We start from the raw sequence: 23,707 nt of genomic DNA on the forward strand, positions 1-23,707 counted from the left end.
GCTATCTGTATTGGGAGAAAAACGATTTTTTTCTTTAAAGATTTTATTTTTTCCTTTTTCTCCCCAAAGCCCCCCAGTACATAGTTGTATATTCTTCGTTGTGGATCCTTCTAGTTGTGGCATGTGGGACGCTGCCTCAGCGTGGTCTGATGAGCAGTGCCATGTCCGCGCCCAGGATTTGAACTAAGGAAACACTGGGCCGCCTGCAGCAGAGCACGCAAACTTAACCACTCGGCCATGGGGCCAGCCCCGGGAGAAAAATGATTTTTATCAAAACTTACAGCTTACTCATTTCTAGCTGCTGTTGGATTGTCTGAAGGGACCTCTCCCTGGGGTTGTGGAATGCTTCTTAATTTCAGTAGTTGAATAAAGGTCCATTGATTTTTAACTTTGATTTTTCAAGCTGCTTTGCTTTTTGAGCCAGACCAACTCACTAAGTTATTTTGTATGGATTGTACCCCTCTGTCGAGGTGGTTTCCCAATCGTAAATTGGATTAAGTACCCCAAATATCCTAAATTGAAATTCTAAACTTGAGCCACTTGATGAAATATTTTTTGCCTTGAGTTTGCTGAACCTCTCTTTGGTCTGCAGGTAACTTTTCTGCCAAGCTCTTTCCCACATCAGGCCCTTCGCCCATGCTGATCCCTCTGCCTGGAAAGCTTTCTCCCAACTCTTCACAAAGCGACTCCTTCTCCTCCTTTAGCTCAAATGCTATGTTCTTAGAAAGGTCATCTCTGAACACCTGTTTCAGGTCCTCTCCCTGATCTATTTCCTTATTTATTTCCTTCACAACACTGATCACAATCTGCAATTTCGGTGTTTATTTGTTTAGTTCTTTGCCTATATCCCTCATTATAGTATCAGCTGTTTGGGGGCTGGGACTTTGCCCATGGATGTCATTATCTATGCCAGCATCCAGCACAGTGCCTGGCACACAAAGACTATCTGTTAAAGAGACGAGCTTGTCTGATAAGATCCACACCAATGTCATGGGGTTGTGGTCATATACAGTTCTCTTGAGGTGAGAGCCTACCTTAAAGACTATCCAGGGCTTGGTCTGTGGTGCTCATGGTGGCCCACATTTCTCCCAGGGCCCAGGAGGAGCCAGAGTGGCAGCACAAGACTGCTGGCTCCTGTCTGCCCCACCCTAGGGAGGCCGCCTCAGTGATGTCACACAGGACAGGATTCTCTAATCCACTTCATTCTGTAACAGTCCTTTAAACAGCTAAGTCTTTCATGACCCCATATAGCAGGGGGGATGGAGGAAAGAGGACTGGGGTGGAGGGTATACGCCCCCCAACAAAGTTAGTTTAGGAGCACTATCTGCTCATACATTCTGCTTCAGGAGAAAGCGGGCAGCAGAAGCTGGAATTTGGACGAACCTAAGGAAAAGTGAGAAAATAAGAATGGAGAAAAGAAGAGCAAAGGAGATAAAAAGAGAACAGAAGAAAGAGAGAAGAGTGATAAGCAGGAGAAAAGAGAGAAGAGGAGGACAAATGAAGAGGATGTTTGTGAGAAAAAGACGTGAAACAGGTAGTGAAGGAGGAGGAGGAAGAGTTGAACCTATGTTCTGCTGGGCTGTTGACTCTTGGGTAGCGAGTGGCTTCAGTGTGAGAGGACGGATGGCTGAGAGGAGGGGCATTCTCAGGTCCTCACTCCCTTGTGGGGTTACTTCAACTGCTGAGATTTATTCTGAGACGCCCAAGCAAGGCTGTCTCAATGGTGACTCTCCTGGATGGATTCACAATAGTAATTTAGGAACGAGAAATGTAAACCTTTTCTTTAAATCATGATTGGGAAGGAAAAGAGAAGAGAGTATTGCTGACCAGACTAAGCTTTACTCACTGCAGCCCCTGTCCTCATCCCCAGCCTCTCAATTAGCGGGCCACTAGCAGACAGCTAACTTCAGAACTTGAAAGCCAGCCTTTCAGACAATCTGTTTCCCTCTTTGGTAATTGAAATAGAAACAGATTTTCAAAGCAGAATAGGATAGTTTTATACAAAACCCATAAAAATTACTAAAATACAATGATGGCAATATATGCTCACTGACACTTCACAAAAACTTACTGTGAACATCCCACATACGTACAGGAGGCCCAAGCAAGGCCTTGCAGTTCAAAAGAGAAGAAAACTTCTCTCCTTTTTCAATATCCTTTTCTCCCCTTCTAAATAAAGATTTTTGCCCTTAGTATAGTATTTTGGATAATATTTCGGGAATATAAAATTGGGTATAATAATGAGGAAGGGGATAGTACAATACCAAGCATCTTTATTCAGACAATATTAACATATCTTTGTTCCAGATTTTAAAATGTCAATCTTATAACCCATGAGTTTCCCAGTTCATACGAAAATGTCCCTGTAAGCTGTATCCAGAAATATGAAACAGTAGGAAGGTGCAGCTTTGTCAGCAGTCTGTGGTACACTGTGCAGACTCCTGAAAAATCTCTTTACGCTCATATTTTCTATTTTTCTACCTCTTCTGCTATAATTGACCCAGATTCTCCTATAAGTGTAGAGCAAAGAGAAGATATGGAAGCCTAAAGGAAGGAAGCAGTAAGATAGGCAAGACCTTAGAGTTCTCTATGACCCACTACTGCCACTGGTGGCTCAGGATCTACCTTATCAATAAGAAAATTTGTTTTCTAAGGGCATCTCAAACAGGGGTTGCCACATGGGCTTTTCTATTTCAGAATGGTAATGAGTCCACTAGCATGCTAATCATGCTGTTACTTGTCTGAAGTATTAAGGATTCCAATAAGGCAGAGTTTCAAAGATCTTTGATCTAATTTCTTTATTTTTATTGGTTTTTTTTTTTTTGGCAAGGGTGTGGAGAAGTAATTAGGAAACGTGTCCTCAGATGATACTGGAGATCAAATGCATAAGCGAATTTTATTTTTATTTTGTATACCTGGAAATGAGCCATCTTCATCTTACTCTAAGAAATTCTAACCCCAAAGATATTGGGTAGAGTAATTTTTAGGTTCCTTGAAGAATTGGCCTGCCAGGGATCATTTGGTGATACTGTTTGATCCTGCTGTTAGGTCCCAGGCCTAAGAGTGAAAGAAACAGAACCTTCCCCAAAAAGTCATGTTGAACAAATTGGAGATGGCTTTTATAGCTTTAAAAGCACTAAGTATTTGTTGAATGACAGAAAGACACAAGAAATAGGTGCCTTTGATTTAAGAGTTGGGGCAACAAAGTGGTTTTAAGAGACACAAGGTAGCAGGGGACAAATTGCTACAGTAAGCTCCTGAGATAAAACAGAGAGGCCTCCTCACAAATTTACCATTTTATCAGCCAGAAAACAATTTGGCTAATATTTTCAGGTGTTCTTTTTAAAGTACCTGCCTCCTATAATGAAGTATTTGGGGTTTTTTTGTATATAACAGAGCATCTTTTTAAAACACGGATTTTTCTTTTAAACTTCTGTTCCTGCAAATGTGGTGTAGGTCAAACGCAAGAACAGGTTAACCTTTGACAAGAGAGGGAAAGGCACCCCAACCAATGGGAACTCGTGCTGGTGATGTACTGCTCCCCAGTTCTGACTCATTGGCCGCCTAGGGTTTGTCATTCTATCCCAGGCGTCTGCAAACAGCGTGGGTTGGGTTTTCCGTAGTCTAGCTAGCTAAACTGGATTTTGGCCGCCTGCACGTGCAGTTTCAATTAGGTTTAGCCGATCTCTAACTCTTAATAGAAGCAGCTGTTACTTTTCTGATTATCCTCCAGATTTTGAAAAGTCCTTCGTTCCTTTAACCTCACTGGAGGTCGTTGGAGGTCCCCTGTGACAGAATCACGTGACTGTCTAACATGTGCAAATAAATACAATGTGGAATCCCCTGAGCTACAGACCGAAAACCTGCCAGAAACTCATGCACCGCGTGCGTGTCAGCTGCTCTGGCTTGTGGGTGGGTGGTGGTAGGGGGCGTGTGCTGCCCTTCGGGACTCGAGGTGTGTGGCTGGGGCACCTGCGTGGGCCTCCTGGGGTCACTGGGGGAGGATGGCTCCGGAAGCGTGGGACCCTGGGGAGGGGGTCTGGCGGCGGCCTGGGACCCAGCGCGCGGTCGAGCCGCAGCAGCCAGGCCGCCGCCAGTCCGCGGCTGCACCCGAGAGCGCGGCCGCGCGGGGCCAGGCCTCGGGGACTGTGGCCGGCGTCTTCGCGGGGAGTGGGCGTGTATTCGCAGACAGGTGGAAGCGCCGGGGCGGGAGGCGGGACGCCCTAGCGGGAGCTGCGCCCTCTCGACTCGGCAGACGCCGGGCTCGGACACGTTCGCGATCCCCGGGGTTCCTAACATCTCGGCCACTGCCCAGGCTCCGGCGCCGGGGCGTGAAGGCCCCGGTCTCGGTTGGGACTCGGGTTTGGATACTCTTTTCGGCTTCAGCCTGGAGCCCCGTCAGCCGGGCGGCTGCGGCGAGCGAAGCCGGGCAGGGCAGTGACGTCATCTGCCGCCGCCCCTCCCCCGCGCGCCAGCCCTCGCCGCAGTTCCTGCCCAACGACATCCGGGTCTCTCCAGCTGCTCCGCCGCGCCGCAGCTGTAGCGGCGGCTGAGCCGGCGGGGCTGGGCGGGCGGAGGAGGGGGGAGGGGCAACACGGCGCCGTCGTGAGCGCGCCTGCGCGGGGACGCGCTCGAGGCGGTGGCGGCGCTAGGGGCGGGAGCGCGCGCGGGAGCGAGGGAGCAGTGGTCTCGACGCCGGCCCGGACCGCGGCTTCGGGTGCTCGGGCGGCTGCAGTTCGGGAACGGGTGGTTGGGGAGGGGGGGTGGGGGGGCGCCAGGCAGGTGGGGCGCGAAAGCGATGAATCTTCGGCTCTTCCTCCTCCTCCTCTGGGACCCGCTCTCCGCCTCCCGCTCCAACGCCCGGATGATCTGAACCGCGAGGACGCCGAGAGCCGGGGGCCCGGACGCAGCCCGGCTCCTCCCCTCCTCCACCCCCTCCCCGGCCTGACCTGGCCGGCCGCGGCCGCGGTGACCCCCTTCCCGCCCCCTCCCCGGCCGCCGTCGCCGTCGCCGCCTCGGCCGACCAGGGACCTGCCCGCCCGCTGCTGCTCCGGGTAAGCGCTCCGCTCGGGCCGAGGGCGGGCTGGCGGGCGGCGCGGGCCTGCGCGGCGGCGGCCAGGCCTGGGCCTGGGGCCTGTAAACAAGCCGGGCGTCTGCCCGGGCGCTCCCGGGAGGAGACGCGACAACTCCACCCCCTGGCCCAGCCTCCTCCCCGCGGCCGGGCGGCGGGCGGCGAGGGGTTAACGCTCCGCCGGGGCGGCGGCGGGGAGGCGGGGGCGGGGTGTTCGGCGGCGCGCGGGGGGCGGGGGGCGCGACCCTCGGGCCGCCGAGGCCGGGCGCGTGTCGGCGGCGGCGCGGGCGAGGGCGAGGGCCGGCCTGGCCCGAGAGCGGCCGGCGGAACTTTTCCCGAGAGCAGAGGGGGCGTCGCGGCGCCCCCACCCGCCGCCCGGCCGCGCGCCCGGCCGCCTGGGCTGCAACCCCCGGAGGGAGGCCCCCTTCGGACCGGACTGACCCTCGGAATAGCAGATTCTGGAGAATTTGCTCCAGGTTTTATAGGGGGCAGAGCTGAGAGTGAGGCTCCTTCAGAACTCGAGTCAGTGATGCCGCCGGTCCATTCATTTTTAAGGCATCAGACAAATCCATTGAAGTAAACCACGCTGATTTCTTCTCCTGTCTTTTTAACCGTGTAAATTGTGTGGGTGAAAGTTCTTGATGTTAGAGTTTGGTGAGGTATGGTTCTGTTCTCCTTGTACATTGCAAATACGTTCTTGCGAGCTGGCTGTGGAGAGCCTTCTACGACCGCAGTTTTAGATAGGTTTTGAAAATTTCATCCCCTGGGGTATTTTTCCTTCCCTCTTCTAAGATCCACAGAGGTGGTACTTCGTTGTCCAAGCCAGGAAATCTACGCGCCGTCCCACCCCCAGCACTGAGTTTTCTGCTAATTGCAGTAAACGAGCCGAATACATTTTAAGAAGTGATTGGAAGAGAATGGGAAGTGTAAAAATCTATGGGAAATAGCTCTTATTTTCCCAGAGTTAATGATTTTGACGTTTCTGGAAAAAAATAGAAATCTGAAAAATTGCTCTGAGGAAAAAGGCTTAATCTTTTCAAACTTGCAGGTTGGGATTTTAAACAACACTGTTTAGACGTGAAGAGCTCTTAGGAGTCAGGGGGTTGATTTATTTCATCAGCACTCTGCTGAGCCATAGGGGTTCCAGAGCTCTCCGAAGCCCAGCGGAGCTGGCTCCCCAACTCTTTGACTGGAACACCTTCACTTTTGCCTTTTTACATATTGGGCCTTTTCCGAAGATTGTATTTCTGTAACTCTTGACAGATTAGAAAACTGACTAGGAAGATAGTCACCCCGCCTCCCGCCTATTTTTTGTTTACAGATGTTACCTTTATTAATTTAATATTTCCTTTGCCGATAAATAATTTGAAGCACAAAGTAACATTCCTTGCCTGATGTTACAGTTGTGTTCTTATGTGTAACTCACATATATCTGATTAAACATTCACTCATGTAGGGTGATTACTTTTAACCTGCAAGTTACAGCAATATCACGCTATAGAAACTATAATGAACTGCCCATGAAAGTTGCTTAAGACATTTTTGATTTGATATCATTAAACATTTTTCATATCAGTGAAGTAACTATATAATGGGAGAGGTATATTAAGACTAGTAGAGTTTGGCTAGCTACCTCAGTATATATTTGAGAAATAACATGGTTCCATGCTGGGGTTATTAACATTTCTTTTTACTTGGCATTTATGTGTGTATATATATAACCTGTTGAAGGGAACATTGCACTAGGAGGCAAGAATTGTTTAGTCATGGCTGTGCTCCAAAATATCTCTGTCCGTGGACAAGTCCTTTAACCTTTTGAGTCTCCACTTACAAATCAGTAAAGCCAGAGGGGTGAATATATGATCAAATGTACTGTCCAGTTGTTAAATTTTTTGATTCCCTTAACATTGTCTATTCAGTATGCCTTGACCAAATGCCTGGTGTGTGCTAAGCAGTTAGATGTTTCTGCACTCTAAAGCTGATTTTCTTTCTGGGTTGTGTCTTACTTAAAAGAATTTTAAGTGGGTGATAATTCTTCAGGAAAGAGATTCCTGTAGGTGGCATTTATTGATTGTTCTCCTGGGATTGGGAAGTCGAGAAAAACCCTTGGAGGAAGGATGGAGATTCCACGGGAGACACAGGGTGGTTGAGTCTACACATTTGAACAAGCACACGACCCTTGATGGTTTGATGCAAAGGGCATTATAAGAACACATTATGAAGGTTTTTCTGTCAGTTCAGGCTGGGTCTTGCTTATCTTGACTTGATAATAAACTTTCCTTTGAAAATTTGTTCCTTGGTACCTAATTTTTTTTTTCAAAGAAATCTATAGCACTGTCTGTCATGCTGTCTGATGGTAAATATTGCTAAGCAGTTACCAGAAAGCTACAGCCTTTGAATTTGTTCATATTATACTTAGACTATTTATTATAATGGCTAGTAGAATGTGTAGCTGATTCTGGTTTAACTATGAATGCTTATTTAATAATTTAATACTAAAGACTGACGTAGGTCCACAGGGAGCTTATTACCCCTGCGATGCTCACCCCTGAGAGCTGGATTAATTTCTTAAGATGTAAGTGTGTGGTCATGTAGGAATAATTAATTATAAGGTGATATTTTGGTGATTCCCCCCCAAATGATTGTCTAACACTTGCCTGGGTGCCTGAGTCTGAGTGATACTCTTGACTGCTTTCCATCCTTAATCAAATTGGAGGAAGGAGGCAGTCATGTAAGAAAACAGGCTCAAGTGGAGTCCTCCAAGAGTTAAGCAAGAAGATAAAATAAGGTGTGGCCCTGTGAAGGATAGGACCTCGAGGGAGGGGAGAGTTGTTATGAGGCAACTAGGTAGACGTTTCTGTCTTCCTGTACCTTGGATAGTAACGTTATGCCAGAAGATGTTCTGTCTTCCATCTCAAATAATGTTGGTGAAAAAATTTTAAAAATTCAGTTGCTTCATTTATTATTTCAGGATTAGCCAGGATGTATAAATTCTCTGAATTTCCACCTGGGATTATTAACTAACCTTAAGTGAAAGAAGCTTGGGTTAAATTATATCAAAATCAAAAGGTTAATTATCTATATTCTTTTGCTCTTTCTGTTGTCTGATATGCTCCATATGACCCAAGTAACAATTTTATATTTTGTTATGAGTCACTAGAATACATTCCTTGATGATTTTGACCTTTGCTTGTCCTAGCTGTATATGTGCTCCCTAGATAATCTCTTTACCTAGCTTTTCTTTTGCTGAGGCAGGTAGGAGGAGCTAGAGACAGTAAGCGATTAAGAGAGGTGAGGTTCTGTCTACCTGTATCTAAAGTATAATCGACTTTAGAATTTTTCTACGAAACTGAGGGAGAGATACTGGATACTAATGTATATTAATAAAGTAGGCTGTTGATTCTGTGTTTATAAAATTAGAGCTGTTTAAACATTACTTGAGTAAATATGTGATAAAGGAGGGAGTCTGAGTTTTTATAAATTTTTTTTTTTAAAGATTGGCACTTGAGCTAACATCTGTTGTCAGTCTTTTTTGCTCACTTCTTCTTTTTCTTCTCCCCAAAGCCCTCCAGTACATAGTTGTATATTCTAGTTGTAGGTGCTTCTAGTTGTGGCATGTGGGACGCTGCCTCAGCATGGCTTGATGAGCAGTGCCAGGTCCACGCCCAGGATCCGAACCAGGGAAACCCTGGGCCACCTAAGTGAAGCAAGCAAACTCAACCACTCCTCCACCGGGCCGGCTCCTATAATTCTTAATATGTTTGGAATCCATTGACCACATTTATGTAGTTCTCATATTTAGGAGCTAGATTGAAAGTCACTAGAGTTTTTGTGGCTGATATGATTTGAACTAAAATCCTATGAGAGTGAACTACTTCTAGATACAGAAGAAAGTGGATGATAAAAGCCATAATTTATCGACCATTTATTTGTGTCAGCTTTAATTTTTGCTGCAACCCTCTAAATCATATGATGTTATCTCTGTTTTACAAATGAAGAAGTAAGGGTCAGAGAATCTAACATGCCAGGATCAGATCCCGATAGAAATAAAATTATTTTCAAAATATTCATGTGTGGATTTTTTTCCCAATTAGATGAGCCTTCTTGTTCCTAGCAATCAAAATGAAAAGCTGAATGGTAACACTTCTGGTTCAGATTCCCAGAATTAAAAGAGACCGTAGAAATTTATGTAGTTAAGTCTTCCAATGCAGGGGTCCCTTCTAAAACATTCAGAAAAGATTTAAGAAGTTCAGTTCAGGGGCTGGCCCCATAGCCAAGTGGTTGTGTTCACGTCCTCCACTTAGGCCACCTGGGGTAGGCCGGTTCAGAGCTTGGGCACAGACCTAGCAACTGCTTATCAGGCCATGCTGTGACAGCATCCCACATAGAAGAACTAGAATGACTTGCAACTAGGATATACAACTATGTATTGGGGCTTTGGGGAGAAAAAAAGAGGAAGATTGGTGACAATCTTCTTCACCAAAAAAAAAAAAAAAAAAATGGGCTCAAAAAAAAGAAAAGATCTACAAAAAAAAGTTCATTTTCTCATTCCCAGAGTTTCAGAAGTCAACAGAGTTAAACAATTTTATGTCTTCAGCTGTCATTGTTCATTCAGATTGAGGAATGGAATCGATGTTAATTCTCATGGTTTGTATCCTTAATGAAGGATTAAGAGAAATGTTTCTGAGTACATCTAGTCAATAGAGCCACATAGAAGTCTTTGGAAAGGAGAAGGTGGTAAAACTTACTAGTGGGGTGATCTTGGGCAAGCAACTTGATTTCTCTAAGCCTCAGTTTTCTTTATCTGTGAAATGAAAAGGTCATTCTAATAAGGTAATCTTGAAGATTAAATGAGATAATTATGTAAGGCACTTGACATGTTTTCTACCATGAGAAAAGTACCAAATAAATAGTAACTGCTGTTGTTGAGTAGGATATGAAATCTTGAGGTACATAGGGGAATAGAGAATTAGTGGGTGTGAGAGGGTTGTCTTTTGAGTATAATTTTAGCAATGAGCCTGGAAACCAAACTATGAGATTGAGTAGACTTTAGAATAGGTTCTAAAGGTTGTTGGTATATAGAACTTGTATATGAATAGACTAAAAGTTAAGAGGTAATGGAAGAGAAAATTGAGTATAAGTAGATTTATTTGACTGTATGAAGCTGGAGAGAAGTTGTGGGTTTGGAGTTAATGATTAGATGAGAGTAGATGGTTAAATAGAGGATAAAGAGTAAAAGTAATAAAGCAAAGGTGAATGTTCAGAGTAGAATGATCAGTAAGTGAGGAGGGACAAGGGTTGGTATTTTGGAGAGGAGGTACAGTTCATGATTAGAAATGGACAAGAAGATATTGCTACCAGAAAAGATGCAAGAGAGATTAAGGGAACTAAATTATTCTAGTTAACTCACTTCTTCCTATATAAAGAAAAAAGGTAGGCGGAAGGAAGTCTTCATAAAAGGCATTAAGGCTTTTTATGTGGATCCTGGGTTATTTAAGGTTGAGAAATTGTATTGGAACAGTTCAAGTCTTATTACCTTATACCCAAACCATGTTTTAGCACTCCAACTGGTCTTTCCCACTAGTATCTTGTACTACGTCTCCCTCCTACCTCCCTCTGTAAACCATCCCGAAATTCTTCCTAAGATACTATTTTCATCATATTATTTCTCTGCTCAATATACTTACTGACTCCCTTTCGCCTCTAGAATAAAGTTCAGAATTCTTGGCTTGGCTTTTGCCACTTTCCATGATTGGACCTTAGGACTGATCTATTTCAACCAAACTGGTACATTTGCCATCTCTGGAACATACCCTATACTTTTCTCTCAGTGGATCTTTACACATGCTAATTGCTAGCTTGGAATTCTTGCCCGCCCTTCTCTAGCTTTTGTTTTCTCCTTTATCAAAGCTCACTTCTAATATTTCCTCGTCCAGAAAGCCTTCTCTGATCACCAGAGTGTTTCATCTCTCATTTCTCTGTACTTCTGTAGCAGTATCTGTTGTATTATTTGTATAGCTTTAGTCATATGCTTTACTGCAAGGTATTTGTGTTTTAATTATAATTGTGTGTTCAATTTAATTATAAAATTCTGAAGGGGAAAATACAATAACTTTTTATTATACCCAAAGCCTGGCACAGTGTCTTGTGGATAGTAGACATTCAGATGTTTTGTGTTAGGCGAAATCCGCCTGAGAGTGGGAGTGATTGCTGTAGAAGGTGGTGGAAGAAGGTAGAACTTTCTGGTAGCAGACATTTCTGACTCTCTTCCTATTTATTATTTTGGCTGAACCTGGATATTTAAGTGTGAAGATTATACAAATCTGAAATGTGGCAGAGTTTTTCTGTTGTTGGCATAGAAAATTAGCTTGACTGATTCTGGACCTAAAGGTTTCATTTTAACGTCCTACGTTTTGGCTTTGAGGGTTAACAGGACATTCATAATGATGCATCTCTTTCCAGAGTTACATCTGCAAATATTATTGTGAACTAGGTATCCTTTTAAACAGAAATTGTGGAGTCATGGTAATTAGTGTAGTACAGAAGAGAGAGAACTATTAACTGATTTAATTTGAACCAAGCAAATGTCTAAATATGAATAGTCTGTGTTCACATAAACCTCTAAGCTAAACTTTAAACCTCATCAAACTGTTAAACTATATCCAGTATTTAGCAAATACATGGTAAATTTTCTTTTTAAAAATTTCAATTTTTAAATGGATAGTTTTATGTAGGCAGTCTGTGACTGCTTGGTATGATACTAATGAGACCAGAATCACGAATATGATTCTTTGTGTACCTCTTAAGTTTTTCAAGCCTTGACATTAGCTGGTAACAATGATAACTAACATTATTAAGCATTTATATGCCAGGCATTATCATAGAAATTTTCAAGTACTGTCTCATTAAATCTTCATATCTATCTATATGAGACAGATACTGTTATTACTTGTATCTTAGCAGATGAGGAAATTGAAACAGGTTAAGTGATTTGTCCAAAGTTTCACAGCTAGTAACAAAAACCAAACACATTTCCTTGGACTTTTCAAAGTAATTATGTTGTGGGTCACTGCAGTTTTATTGCTACTGCTAAAAGAAAATGTGTTGGCAGTTGTGATGGGTTAGAAAATCTTTGTATATGAAGGATATGACTACAGTTGCATTGTACACAGAGAATGACTCTTGTGGTTAAGTTGGGATCTGAGGTGGAAGAGTGCACTAAATTTAAAGTGCACAGTGACACTTGACAGGTCAGCTCCTTTTAGAACTTTCACAAGAAGAACTGTTAAATTTTTTAATATAAAAAAGCATATAAGATATAGCTATAATACAACTAGTACCACAGCCAGACACAGTTTTGTCTTATGGCTTATTTTATTCATGTTCATTACTTTGCACCCTGCTGACAAATAATTTCATCAGTCCTTTATTCAAGTGAAATTCTTACTGAGTTTAAGAAGATAGTGTTAAACACAAGCTACCTAATTGGGTTTACAATAGAGATTATACTGTAAGTGGAACATTTCAATATTAAGATTTATTAAAAATAAAAATTCCTTGAAAGCAGGGACCAAGTTTCGTTTGTTTTAAATAGGTGCTCATTATACGATTATTTAATCTTTGTAGTCTTCCTGTTCATTTTCTGATGAACACATGACAAAGAAAATTGAATGTGAGCCAGAAATATATTAGACCATGAGAGAGCATAGGTCATGTATAATCCAGTTTAAATTTAGGCTGGTGCTTTGTATGCATCTGTGATATGACTGTCTCAGGCAGGGATGTAGATAAACGGCTTTGTTTTGTTTTGTTTGAGTCATGCTTTATGTGGCTTAATTATTTAAAGAATATGTCATTCAAGAACTGTTGTACTGTCTCAGAGAATAAGAACATAATTCACTACCAACTTTGAATGAATGTCTTGGCTTCTTAGAAATGCTCCTTTTCTTTAGCGTGAATGGTAGAAAATTGCGTCAAATTTGGTATTACGTCTATAGGAGATGCAGCTTGCTTACTTAATTTTGTTACCAAAATTCAGAAATGAAAATATTAATGATAAGGATAAGCGACGAGTGGCTGTGTATTACTTTTTTAGTTTTGTTTTGCAAACAGAATCACAAAACTTACCAGACTTTAGAAAAACATCTTTGCAGTATGCCATCATGCTTCAGAATATAAATAGGTAGTAACTAAAATTTTCACTTTTTATAAAGCAGTAAAATATTATTGCTGAGAGTCTGTAAGGCTGTTTTGGATGTCACAGGGCTGATCTTAGAAGTGGCAGCTTTTGTTCTGTGGTCAAACCACAGCTTAACCCTGTGTTACTCCATATCTGTCATCTTCGTTTTCTCCATCTGTATAAATGCTTCCTGATACTATAAGCAAGTACTTCAGCAACTAGTCAGCCATCTGGTGTGATCTTGTACTGTTTGCTACAGTCAGTAGAATAAGGAGCTCCTTAAGTACAAATGGGATGATTCATTTTATACAGTGAAACTCCCAGACTCAGTTAAAGATATTTTTGTCTAAAATACATTGAAAGTGGATTTCCTAGCTCCCAGAAATTATTCCTTTGTGTCTAACTTACCTTATACTTGCTTCTTACATCAAAGACTTTTTTAAAAATTTACCTATTCATGAATATTGAATGACTGAGTAGATGCATAAATAAATAGCTCTGGGAAGGAGAACGTATGGGCACTGTAACCTCTAGTCGAAACTGCATCTTGTCTCTTTTGTCTTCTCCAGTGTATTTTATGTGGCATTTTTCAGTAATGAGAGTGTGCATCTGATGATGTTGAGAAACTTTTAAAAGTCATTAATGAACAGTAATCTGAAAATCAAGTTTTTGATTGATAAGCTGCAAATTTGCTTGAGAATCCAATATTTTCTTATTAGAAATCAATTATGTTTCTATAGAGATTTTTAAAATTACAACTATGTATTCTATAGAATAACAAAATGGAAATGGTAGGATATAGTTTGTTTGTAGGTCAGCTTCTATGGGAATACATTTTACTGGATGGAAAAGAATTCCTAACTCCTCTGTTAAAGGAGAAGTCACAATGATGGCTATCATTCATTTGTCCTACATATTAATCAGGTGTCACTATGTGCTAAGTACTGTGAAACAAAAAAAGACATGATCTCTTCCCTCATGGACCTGAAAATCTAAAATGAGAAAGCATTCACGGAGTCTCTTGTGCTGTGATAAGGGAAATACAGGATTCTGTGAGCTCGTGACTAATGGTAGACCTATTTCCTGAGACAGGGAACTGGGTAGGAGAAGTGGCAGGGAGTTGAGAAATTCATTTTAAGCCATGTCATTTGAGGTGTGGCTAATCAAGTATAGGAAGTAGCTGGATATATATGTATTTTTAAGCTATTAGAAATACAGGATTTTCACTTTAAAAAAAACTTTTTTCTCATACTTCCCCAACACCCTTTTCCACACACAAAACATCTATATCACAATTTATGGACTCAGTGAATGATTCTATTTTGAAGAATATTAGATTGTATGCAGAAGTCTATCTCTTAGAGTCAAATACTTTGTTGTCTTTTTTTCTGGCAGAGACATTTCATATGTGTGAAATACTTAGAATTCCCCCGTTTTGTGTGTGAATGAACCTTTTACCATCTTAGATATTTAATGTTTTATTTTTCCCTTCTTTCAACTTAAATATACAAGGTTATCAGCAAACACTTAATAAATGCTCTGTGTGAGGGCTTTTGTTTGTTTTAAGCAAAAGAAAAAAAGGATAGGTTGGCTGAGGAAGTCATTTATTGTTTTCTAGGTCAGTCTGAGTCTGAATCCTCAAATATGCAAGGATTAAAAAATAACAAACTGGGAATTGAATCCGCTTTCCAATCTGTAGACATGTTATCCAAAACTGAGACATTTGAAATAGTTAATAGATGAGGCAAATTGAGATTGTGAATACCAGAACATTCTTAGAGAACTTTAAAAACTAAATTGCTCTATGCTAAGTCTTTAAATGTTTTGCTCATACTGTAATTGTTAGTGAAAATAGGTCACTATCTAATTTTTATAGCCAGTAGAACCCTCCAACTAAATTTAGCTTAGATATTTTTCAGGCAGTTTGTACTGCTAAAGTTTACTTTTAAAAATTGTGCAGTTTGGGGCTGGCCCCGTGGCATAGTGGTTAAGTTTGCATGCTCTGCCTCAGCAGCCTGCAGTTGGCGGGTTCAGCTCCCAGGGCAGACCTACACACCAACTCATTAAGCCATGCTGTGGTGGCATCCCACATACAAAATAGAGGAAGATTGGCACAAATGTTAGCTCAGTGACAATCTTCCTCACCAAAAAAAAAAAAAAAAAAAAAAATTCTACAGTTCATACCTCTGTAGGAATTTAAGAAGACTGCTTTATGGAGTATGTAATTCAGATCACAGCACATGTCTAAAACATGTTGATACGTTAAAAAATCATGGAACATGAAGGAAACATCAACAGTGGCAAGCTTTGTGTCAAACGTACTTTGTGAAATTGAAAGTGCTGCTAATAGCTGTATAAACGGACTGGTTTGGGTAATTGTAAATTTTTACCTAATTCAGCAATGACAAATTTTTGAATAGTTTTTGGTAGAGAAAAAATGACCTGTGTCATGGGCGTTATCGAAATACTGCTTAGCATAGAAGAGCTTTTTCTGACTTACTTGGGTTGGTTTGATTGGTCAGTTTTTTTGTTGTTTTGTTTTTTAAAGATTTTTTATTTTTTCCTTTTTCTCCCCAAAGCCCCCCAGTACATAGTTGTATATTCTTTGTTGTGTGTCCTTCTAGTTGTGGCATGTGGGACGCTGCCTCAGCGTGGTTTTAATGAGCAGTGCCATGTCTGCGCCCAGGATTCGAACCAATGAAACACTGGGCCGCCTGCAGCGGAGTGCGCGAACTTAACCACTCGGCCACGGGGCCAGCCCCACCCCTTGATTGGTCAGTTTTGGTTTGCTTTTTGAAGTTTCATTTTTAAGGTTTTAATTTAAAGCATTTAAATTAAGGTATTTTTTAACTCAGTAACTGTTTTGCATTGTAATTCATTTGGTGAAATTTGGTTTGTTGGAGGAGGTTAAGCAAATATTTAATTGAAAGAGTGAAGTAAATATTTAGTTGAAGCTACAAGATGAACAACTGTTGAGCAGCAAGAAATTTGCAGGTAACTCTTTTTTTTAGTGTTTGAAAAAATGTTAATGTAGTGCTTTCCATATTACTACATAATCTACAGTTATCTTTTTAAATCTTTTTATGTAAAGTAAAATACAGATACAGAAAACCAATAAAACCCTAGAAATCTTTTTAAATGGCTTTATTAAGTTATAACTAACATAGCATAAAATTTACCCATTTAAAGTTTACAGCTCAGTAGTTTTTAGTTTATTCACAGAATTGTGCAACCATTGCCACAATTTAATTTTAGAACCTTTTCATCACCCCCAAAAGAAACCTTGTACTCATTAGCAGTCACTCTCCATTCTCCTGTCCCCCTTGTCAACCACTCATCTACTTTCTGTCTCTGTAGATTTGCTTTTTGGATATTTCATATAAACAGAATCCAGACTTTGATCAGTGATTTCTCCCCTTTGTGAACATCTTGTATCTCTCATGAGATAGTCAGCTTTGAAAACTTAGCCTTCTTTTATACCTTAAATAATAGCTGTTTCCTCCTTCTCTGACCAGGAAAAATCATTCAGTAATTGGAAGACTATATCTAAATTTAAACCAAGAATGAGGCTTTTCACTAGTACTATAACTTTGAAGAAAATGTACCATTGGTCCTCACCTCCAATATGCTTTTCACTGTGTGGATTGTTCAGTAGCGCCCCTCCCCCCCCCCCCCCACGCCTGCCCCAAGACATTACCCTGGTAGCCATTTCTCTTCTCCCTCTCAAACTCAGTCTTGCATGCGCTCACTGAAATGTTCCTGTTTGCAGCTGGCTTACCTGAACTCTACCTTCTTGAACTTTCCTCACACCAAGGATGAGGAATTAAAGAAAGGGAAAATAGAAGAAAAGATTGCTCAGGCTTGGGAGGGACAAAGTGGTAAGAGCAGGAGTAGAAATGGTATAAAATTTGCAAGGAGACTGAATTTGTGGGCAGAAGAATAAAACTTAGAGGCTGCTTAGGAGAGAGTGAGAAGTAGAGGCAAGAACAGAAAGCAAAGGTCTTATAATGTGGAAGACAGGTGACATTTTTTAAATATTCAGTTGTAAAATTTTAATTTTAGTCACATGTCAGTGAAGCACAAAAGATAATTTCGTTTTCTGATGAGGTCTAGTATCCTTGACATACTTTCTTTCCAGAACTTTGTGTAGGAATTTTGATGCTGAACAATAGTTATGTGTTGTCTTTTGGGTTGTTCGAAGATCTTCAGGTTTAAACCAGTGCAGAGTGGGAAACCCATATACCACCTTGGGATTATTCTTCAGAGAAATCCCACAGAGAGTTAAATGGCACCGTTCCCCTGGAGTTTCTGATTGGAGGGGCAGAATCCTATTCTGGGTGCCCCTGTAGTCAGTGGACTGCGTCAGAGGTCTAGAATTGGCCAGAGAATGGCACAAATGAGAAGTTGCCACTGCCAAAGGAAATCTTATTTGATTCATAGATCAGCAGTCTTCTGGTTGGATTAGAATTGTTTGTGAGATTTTAGGGACTGTCAGTAAAGTGCCCCAAAAGAGCCAGCCAGCATCCCACATAATAGCTTTAAAGTTAGTAAAGTCCTGTAATTAAGCAAATTGGAAATTTGAGAGGAGGGGAGTGCAAACTAATGAGAACTGTTAGTACCTGTATTTGACCACTTGGATGTATTCAGTTCCTTATCGAAAATATTGTCTACAATATTTTGTATATAACTTTTTTAAGGAGAAAGGTGATGAAGGTAGGTTAAATTTTCTTTAGAACAATTGAGATTCATTTAACAGATAAAATGTGTATCTGATTTAAATGAGTGTTTTTAGTATTGGAAATCAAGTTTACAAAATATCTGTGTATATAATTTGTTTTAAGAACAAGTATTCCTTTCTCTGCAAAAGAACTCTATAAATGCTCATAACTTTTTTTTTCCTTTGAGGAAGATTAGCCCTGAGCTAACATCTGCTGCCAATCCTCCTCTTTTTGCTGAGGAAGACTGGCCCTGAGCTAACCTCCATGCCCACCTTCCTCTACTTTATATGTGGGACGCCTACCACAGCATGGCGTGCCAAGTGGTGCCATGTCAGCACCCAGGATCCGAACCAGCGAACCCAGGGCCGCCGAAGCGGAACGTGTGCACTTAAACCACTGCACCACGGGGCTGGCCCCAATGTTCATAACTTTTATAGATTATTTATGTCATAGAAGGAGAAATTAAGAGTATTTGTTGGTTTAATTGACTGATCTATAGGATTGAGCTTTATTAAAAGAATATTTAACCAGAGTAATCTGTGAAAATATTGTTAGTCCTGAGGGAGATTGGAGCAGCATTCTAGAGACCTTGGCTGGTGAACTGCAAACTAATGGACCCTGTAAGAAACTTTTACCTCTAACTAAAGTAGGATGTGAGAATTTAAAGATTGCTATGATTTAAAAATATTTAGAAAATAGGAGTTACCAGAGGAGCATTTGTTAAATGAGATTAGGCTCTTCTGTATAGAGTAAAGTAACCATTATTTTTTTTATTTTTTACTTGTGGGTCCTTCTAGTTGTGGCATGTAGGACGCCACCTCAACGTGGCCTGATGAGCAGTGCCGTGTCCACGCCCAGGATCCGAACCAGCCGAAACCCCAGGCCGCCAAAGGCGGAGCGCACGAACTTAACCACTTGGCCACGGGGCTGGCCCCAGTAACCATTATTTTGCTGGTGTTTTCTGATTCTCTCAGTGGAATAAATGTTGATATTAAAGCCTAGAGAAGTCTACTACTACCATAGCCGTGATCCAGGAAGTTGACCTGATCGGAGAGATGAATTAATAGTCCTGGGCTTCCAGGGGCACTACAGTGTCCAGGTCTTAAGTTTTTAGAACCTACATCTGTGGACTGTTTATGCTGTTACTATTGTTGGAGAACTTGATTTTCTTTTTCTCCTTCCCCTTCCCCCCGATCCTTTAGTTATAGGTGTTTTGAAGTGAACATAGTTTTCTTGAACTTACTGAACTAATTTACTGCATTTGTTTCTAATCTGTTGTTTAAGTTGTCCTTTGAACTTTTAATACCAACAATTATTTTTTCGTTTCCAAAAGTGGTATTTAATTCTTTCCCAATTTGCCTGGTAATTTTTTTGTTTTTTCTTTTTAAATCTTCTTAAACATTTCATACATAGTTATTTTATATCTTATATTCACTAATTCCAATATCTGAAGTCTGAAGCTAGTTGTATTTGTTATATGTTAACTCCTACTCGTGGCAGCTTTTTCCTTGTATATTTGGTGATTTTTTTGTGAGCTCATATTTGATTAAACACTAAACGTTCCTCCATTATCTATATAATTGCCTACAATTTTATGTCCCCCTTTTTGTAGCATAAAAAATTTCATTTTCTTTTTTATATTCAATACCTAATTTAATCAGCCAGTGTATTTTACCAGTTTCTGTATTTACTGTTGCTTGTATCTCACTCCAGGCTTCACCTTTCTTCTTGCTAAAGTATATCCTTCAGTAGTGTTTTTAGTAACAGAATGTGGCTTGTAAATGTCCTTGGTTTTTGTTTGAAAGTATATTTTACACATTATTTTCTTTTTTTTTTTTAGCAAATAGAGAAGTCTTGGTTAATAAACTTCTCCCCTCCCTCTTCCTGTCAGCACCCTCAAGATACTGTTTATTATATTATGAAACTTGGCAAACATGAATCTCTGAAAAGTCTGGTCTCTAGCTAATTGTTATGCCTTTGTGTATAATTTTTCTCTCTTGTAGTTTTTAAGAAGATTCCTTTTCTGTGTCCTGTTGCCACTGTTTACTGTGTGACCTTGGGCTAATTCTGAACAGAGATGATGAAACAGTGTCCGTATTATAGGGGTTGCAGTGATGATTACATTAATATATGTAAAGCACTTAGGATAGAACCCTGTATATTTCAAGTGTGATGTAAATGTTAGTATTTGTTGTCTATTTTACTATGCTTGATGTTCTGAGCACATTCCCATGATGTGCCTGGATCTGTATGTTGTGTTGTCTCTAGGTGCTCTTTGAAATACATTGTTGGTCTGTAGACTCCTATCTTTCTTCAGTTCCAGAAAATTCCTGAGGTTTTATATCTCTGAATATTGTTTTTCCAGTATTCCTTCTTAATCTTTGTGTTATGTTCTGGGCAATTCCTAAGTATTGTTTTTCAATTTACTAGTTCAAACCTTGACTTTGTTCAGCTTAGAATTTATGTGGCTTCAGTTGTTTTATTTCTCAGTGAATATTTTCCTCATGTTCAGGTTCTCTCTCTAACGGCCACCTATTCTGGTTTGATTTCTGATTTTTTTATTCTTTTTTCCCCCTTTATGTCTATTGTTCTTTTAACTTTGGAAGGATCCTAAACATGTACATTTGAAGTTATTTTCAGATGGTTACATTTTCTTCTAGATTGAATTCTTACAATTACTGATTTTGTTTGCTATCCGTCTTAGTTTAGTTTTCCTTGAGTTTTGGAGTTTGGTTTTGTAGTCTCATATTAAATGGAAATTTTGTTTTGTTTTCTTTCTTTTCACCCTTTTTATCCAGTGTTTTTGCATGCAGCTACATCTTGGCCCTAGGGTGCCCAGTCTGAAACCATGTCTTATATTCGAGACTTGGTTCTCATGATTCGTGATAACGTTAGGATCAGGCTTATCTCTCCAAGAATAAGACACAGACTAAAGGAAGATCTATACTGCTGCTCTCTGGGCACATAACTTCATCTAAACTGTAGCCCTAGGTTGTAAGTAGCTTTTTCCAGGAACTTGTACAGGCAATAGAGCCCTTCCACCCCAGGCATTAGTTTCAGTGAGCCTGGGTTCTATCCCAGCTTGCGCGGGGGCATTTTTAGTCTCTGAAACCATCCCTACAGGATGTAGACTTCTGTCTGTCTCTGTTACTTGTGCCCAGGAGGCTCACAGTTTCAGCTTCACAAAGTGCTTTGTATTTCAAGAGTTTGTCTTCAGCAGGTGGTTTGGTCTTCTTAATTTTCTGTTTTATAGTTAATCTGTTTTTAAAGTACTTTTGGAATAAAGGGGTGCTTCAAAGTGTGAATATACAAAACCATTTAAATGGAAGTCAACATTTAAAATTAATGTGTATCGTACATATCCTTCAGAAAGTTACTATGAGATTCCTCTCCTACCTGTGAGGCATATATTTTTTAAAATTCCTTTGCTAATACTGGACATTATAAATCTTTAATTTTTGATAAAGTAATGTATAAAAAATTAATTTGTGTTCAATGGCTAGTGAGATTGGTCAGTGTTTCATATATTTATTGGCCATTTATATTCTTTTATGAATTGAATTGCCTATTCATGTTCTTTGTCCATTTCTTTTAAAGTGTTCCTTTTATTGTCTTATAAGAGCCTTTTGTCTCTTTTAGGAATATTAACTTTATCCTATATATTGCAAATACTTATTTTAAAGAGATTTGCCTTTCAAGCTTATGAGCTTTGCATTATAGTGTAGAAGGTTTATTCCTCTGGAGTCACTTTTTATTCCTTTGGAGTCTCTTTTCCTTCTTGCCGTTGATGTCATACTTAGAAAGTCCTTTTCTATCATAAGATTATAGAAATATTTGCCTGGCTGTCCTTGCGTGGTTTTATTAGTATTTCAAACTTGAGTCTTAATCACCTGGTATTTACTTTAACATGTGCGACAGTGATTCAGCTACCCTCCCTGGGAGGGCAGGACTGGAATAGGCCAGCTGTTCTAACGCTTTATTGAATTTGCCTTCCCACAGATCTCTTTGGAGTCTCAGTTCTAGTCTACTGATCAGTTTATTCCTGCAATAGTATTCCCTCTTAAATACCATAATTTGAAATTGTTTTAATATTAGGTATGGCAAATTCTGATGTTTTTTAGAATGTTTTTACTATTCTCAAACATTCGTTCATATGAATTTTGGAATCATTTCATCAAAGTCTGGGAACAAAAAGACCCAGTTTTGATTATATTGAATTTATTGACTAAAAAAGGAGGGATAAATGTCTTCACAATATTGAATCTTCCTGTCTGAGAAAAAGGAATATCTTTTCTTCTGAGGCTTTCTTAAAGGTTCTGAGTATTTCTTGTTAATTATTTATTTGGATATACTTTTATTGCCATTTTTTCTTTATTTTCTAAGTGGTTGTTATTGTTTAAGTTTTTTTTATGATTTTCTATAGTCAGATAACCTTACTGAACTGTTTTTTCCTAATAATGTTTTAGATTTTGAGTTTGCCATCACAGTTATTATCTGCAAATAATAATGTGATCTCATCTCATATTTTTATGCCTCTTTTTTTTTTATCTTGACTTACTGCATTGATCACTATTTCTAGACAGTGCTAAATAATAGGGATAAGAGCAGGTATCTTTGTTCTTGTTTCTTTTGTGGCAATTGTTCTAATCACTGTGCTTCCTATTTGGCTTGAAGTATGTGTTAATGATTATGGAATGACTTTTATCAGATCCCTTTTAGCATGTGAAGAGATGATGGTATTGTTTCTCCTTTGAACTCTTTTTTTTTTTTTTGAGGAAGATTAACCCTGAGCTAACTACTGCCAATCCTCCTCTTTTTACTGAGGAAGACTGGCCCTGAGCTAACAGCCATGCCCATCTTTCTCTACTTTATACGTGGGATGCCTGCCACAGCATGGCATGCCAGGCGGTGCCATGTCCGTACCTGGGATGCCAACCAGCGAACCCTGGGCTGCCGAGAAGCAGAACATGCGAACTTAACTGCTGCGCCACCGGGCTGGCCCTCCTTTGAACTTCTTAAAAGATCACTTATATTAATAGGTTGCTGAATGTTGGCTCATAGTTAACTTCCTAAAAATGAAACCTACTTGGTAATTTGTGCTTATGTATGCTCATATTTTATGTGCTCATGTTTTACTTAGGGTTTTTTTGCATCTGTATCAATGAGTGTGTTTGAACTATAGTGTTATTTTTTAGTGCTATCTTTGTCAGATTTTATATCAGGATTATGATAGGTTTGTAAAAAGAAGTGGAAAGTTTTTTTCCCTTCTTTTGTTAATTTAGGAGTTACATGTTCTTTTAAGGCTTGAAAGAGCTTAGTTGTAAAATTGTCTGATGTACTTGTAGTTTTTAATTTTATCATTATTATTTTTTGCTGAGGAAGATTAGCCCTGAGCTGACAACTGTGCCAGTCTTCCTCCATTTCACATGTGGGTTGTCATCACAACATGGCTGACGAGTGGTGTACGTCCTTGCCCAGGATCTGAACCTGCAAGCCTGGGCTGCCAAAGCAGAGCGTGCTGGATTTAACCACTACACCTTGGGGCTGGCCTCCACTTTTAATTTTGATAACTTTATTTTGAACACAATTCAAATTTACAGAAAATTTGAAAAAAGAATACAATGAACTCATTTATCCAAAATGACCAGTTAACATTTTGCCACATTTGTTTTATAACCTTCCATTTTTCCTTTGGGGTGTGTGTGTGTGCATTCTCTTTGCACAGATAAATATGTATAA

At 40.2% G+C, this 23,707-nt stretch overlaps 1 protein-coding gene across 6 annotated transcripts in view; it reads left to right on the forward strand.

Moving 5' to 3' along the window:
- The first annotated feature begins 1,183 nt into the window (after positions 1 to 1,183).
- The window catches only part of PPM1A (protein phosphatase, Mg2+/Mn2+ dependent 1A), a 43,307-nt gene continuing 20,783 nt past the window's right edge, over positions 1,184 to 23,707 (forward strand). Inside the window, exon 1 of one of the 6 annotated variants that reach the window (XM_023627837.2) lies at positions 1,184 to 1,534. In XM_023627837.2, the coding sequence (XP_023483605.1) occupies positions 1,408 to 1,534 (127 nt within the window). In that variant the 5' untranslated portion in view covers positions 1,184 to 1,407. Of the gene's footprint in view, positions 1,535 to 4,573; positions 5,055 to 5,441; positions 5,731 to 15,874; positions 16,025 to 23,707 lie in introns of those variants that run through there. The other 5 variants (XR_011432159.1, XM_023627838.2, XR_011432160.1 and 2 more) reach the window with 5 other exon arrangements.

Source organism: Equus caballus, chromosome 24, assembly GCF_041296265.1.
Source record: "Equus caballus isolate H_3958 breed thoroughbred chromosome 24, TB-T2T, whole genome shotgun sequence".
NCBI lineage: Eukaryota > Metazoa > Chordata > Mammalia > Perissodactyla > Equidae > Equus > Equus caballus.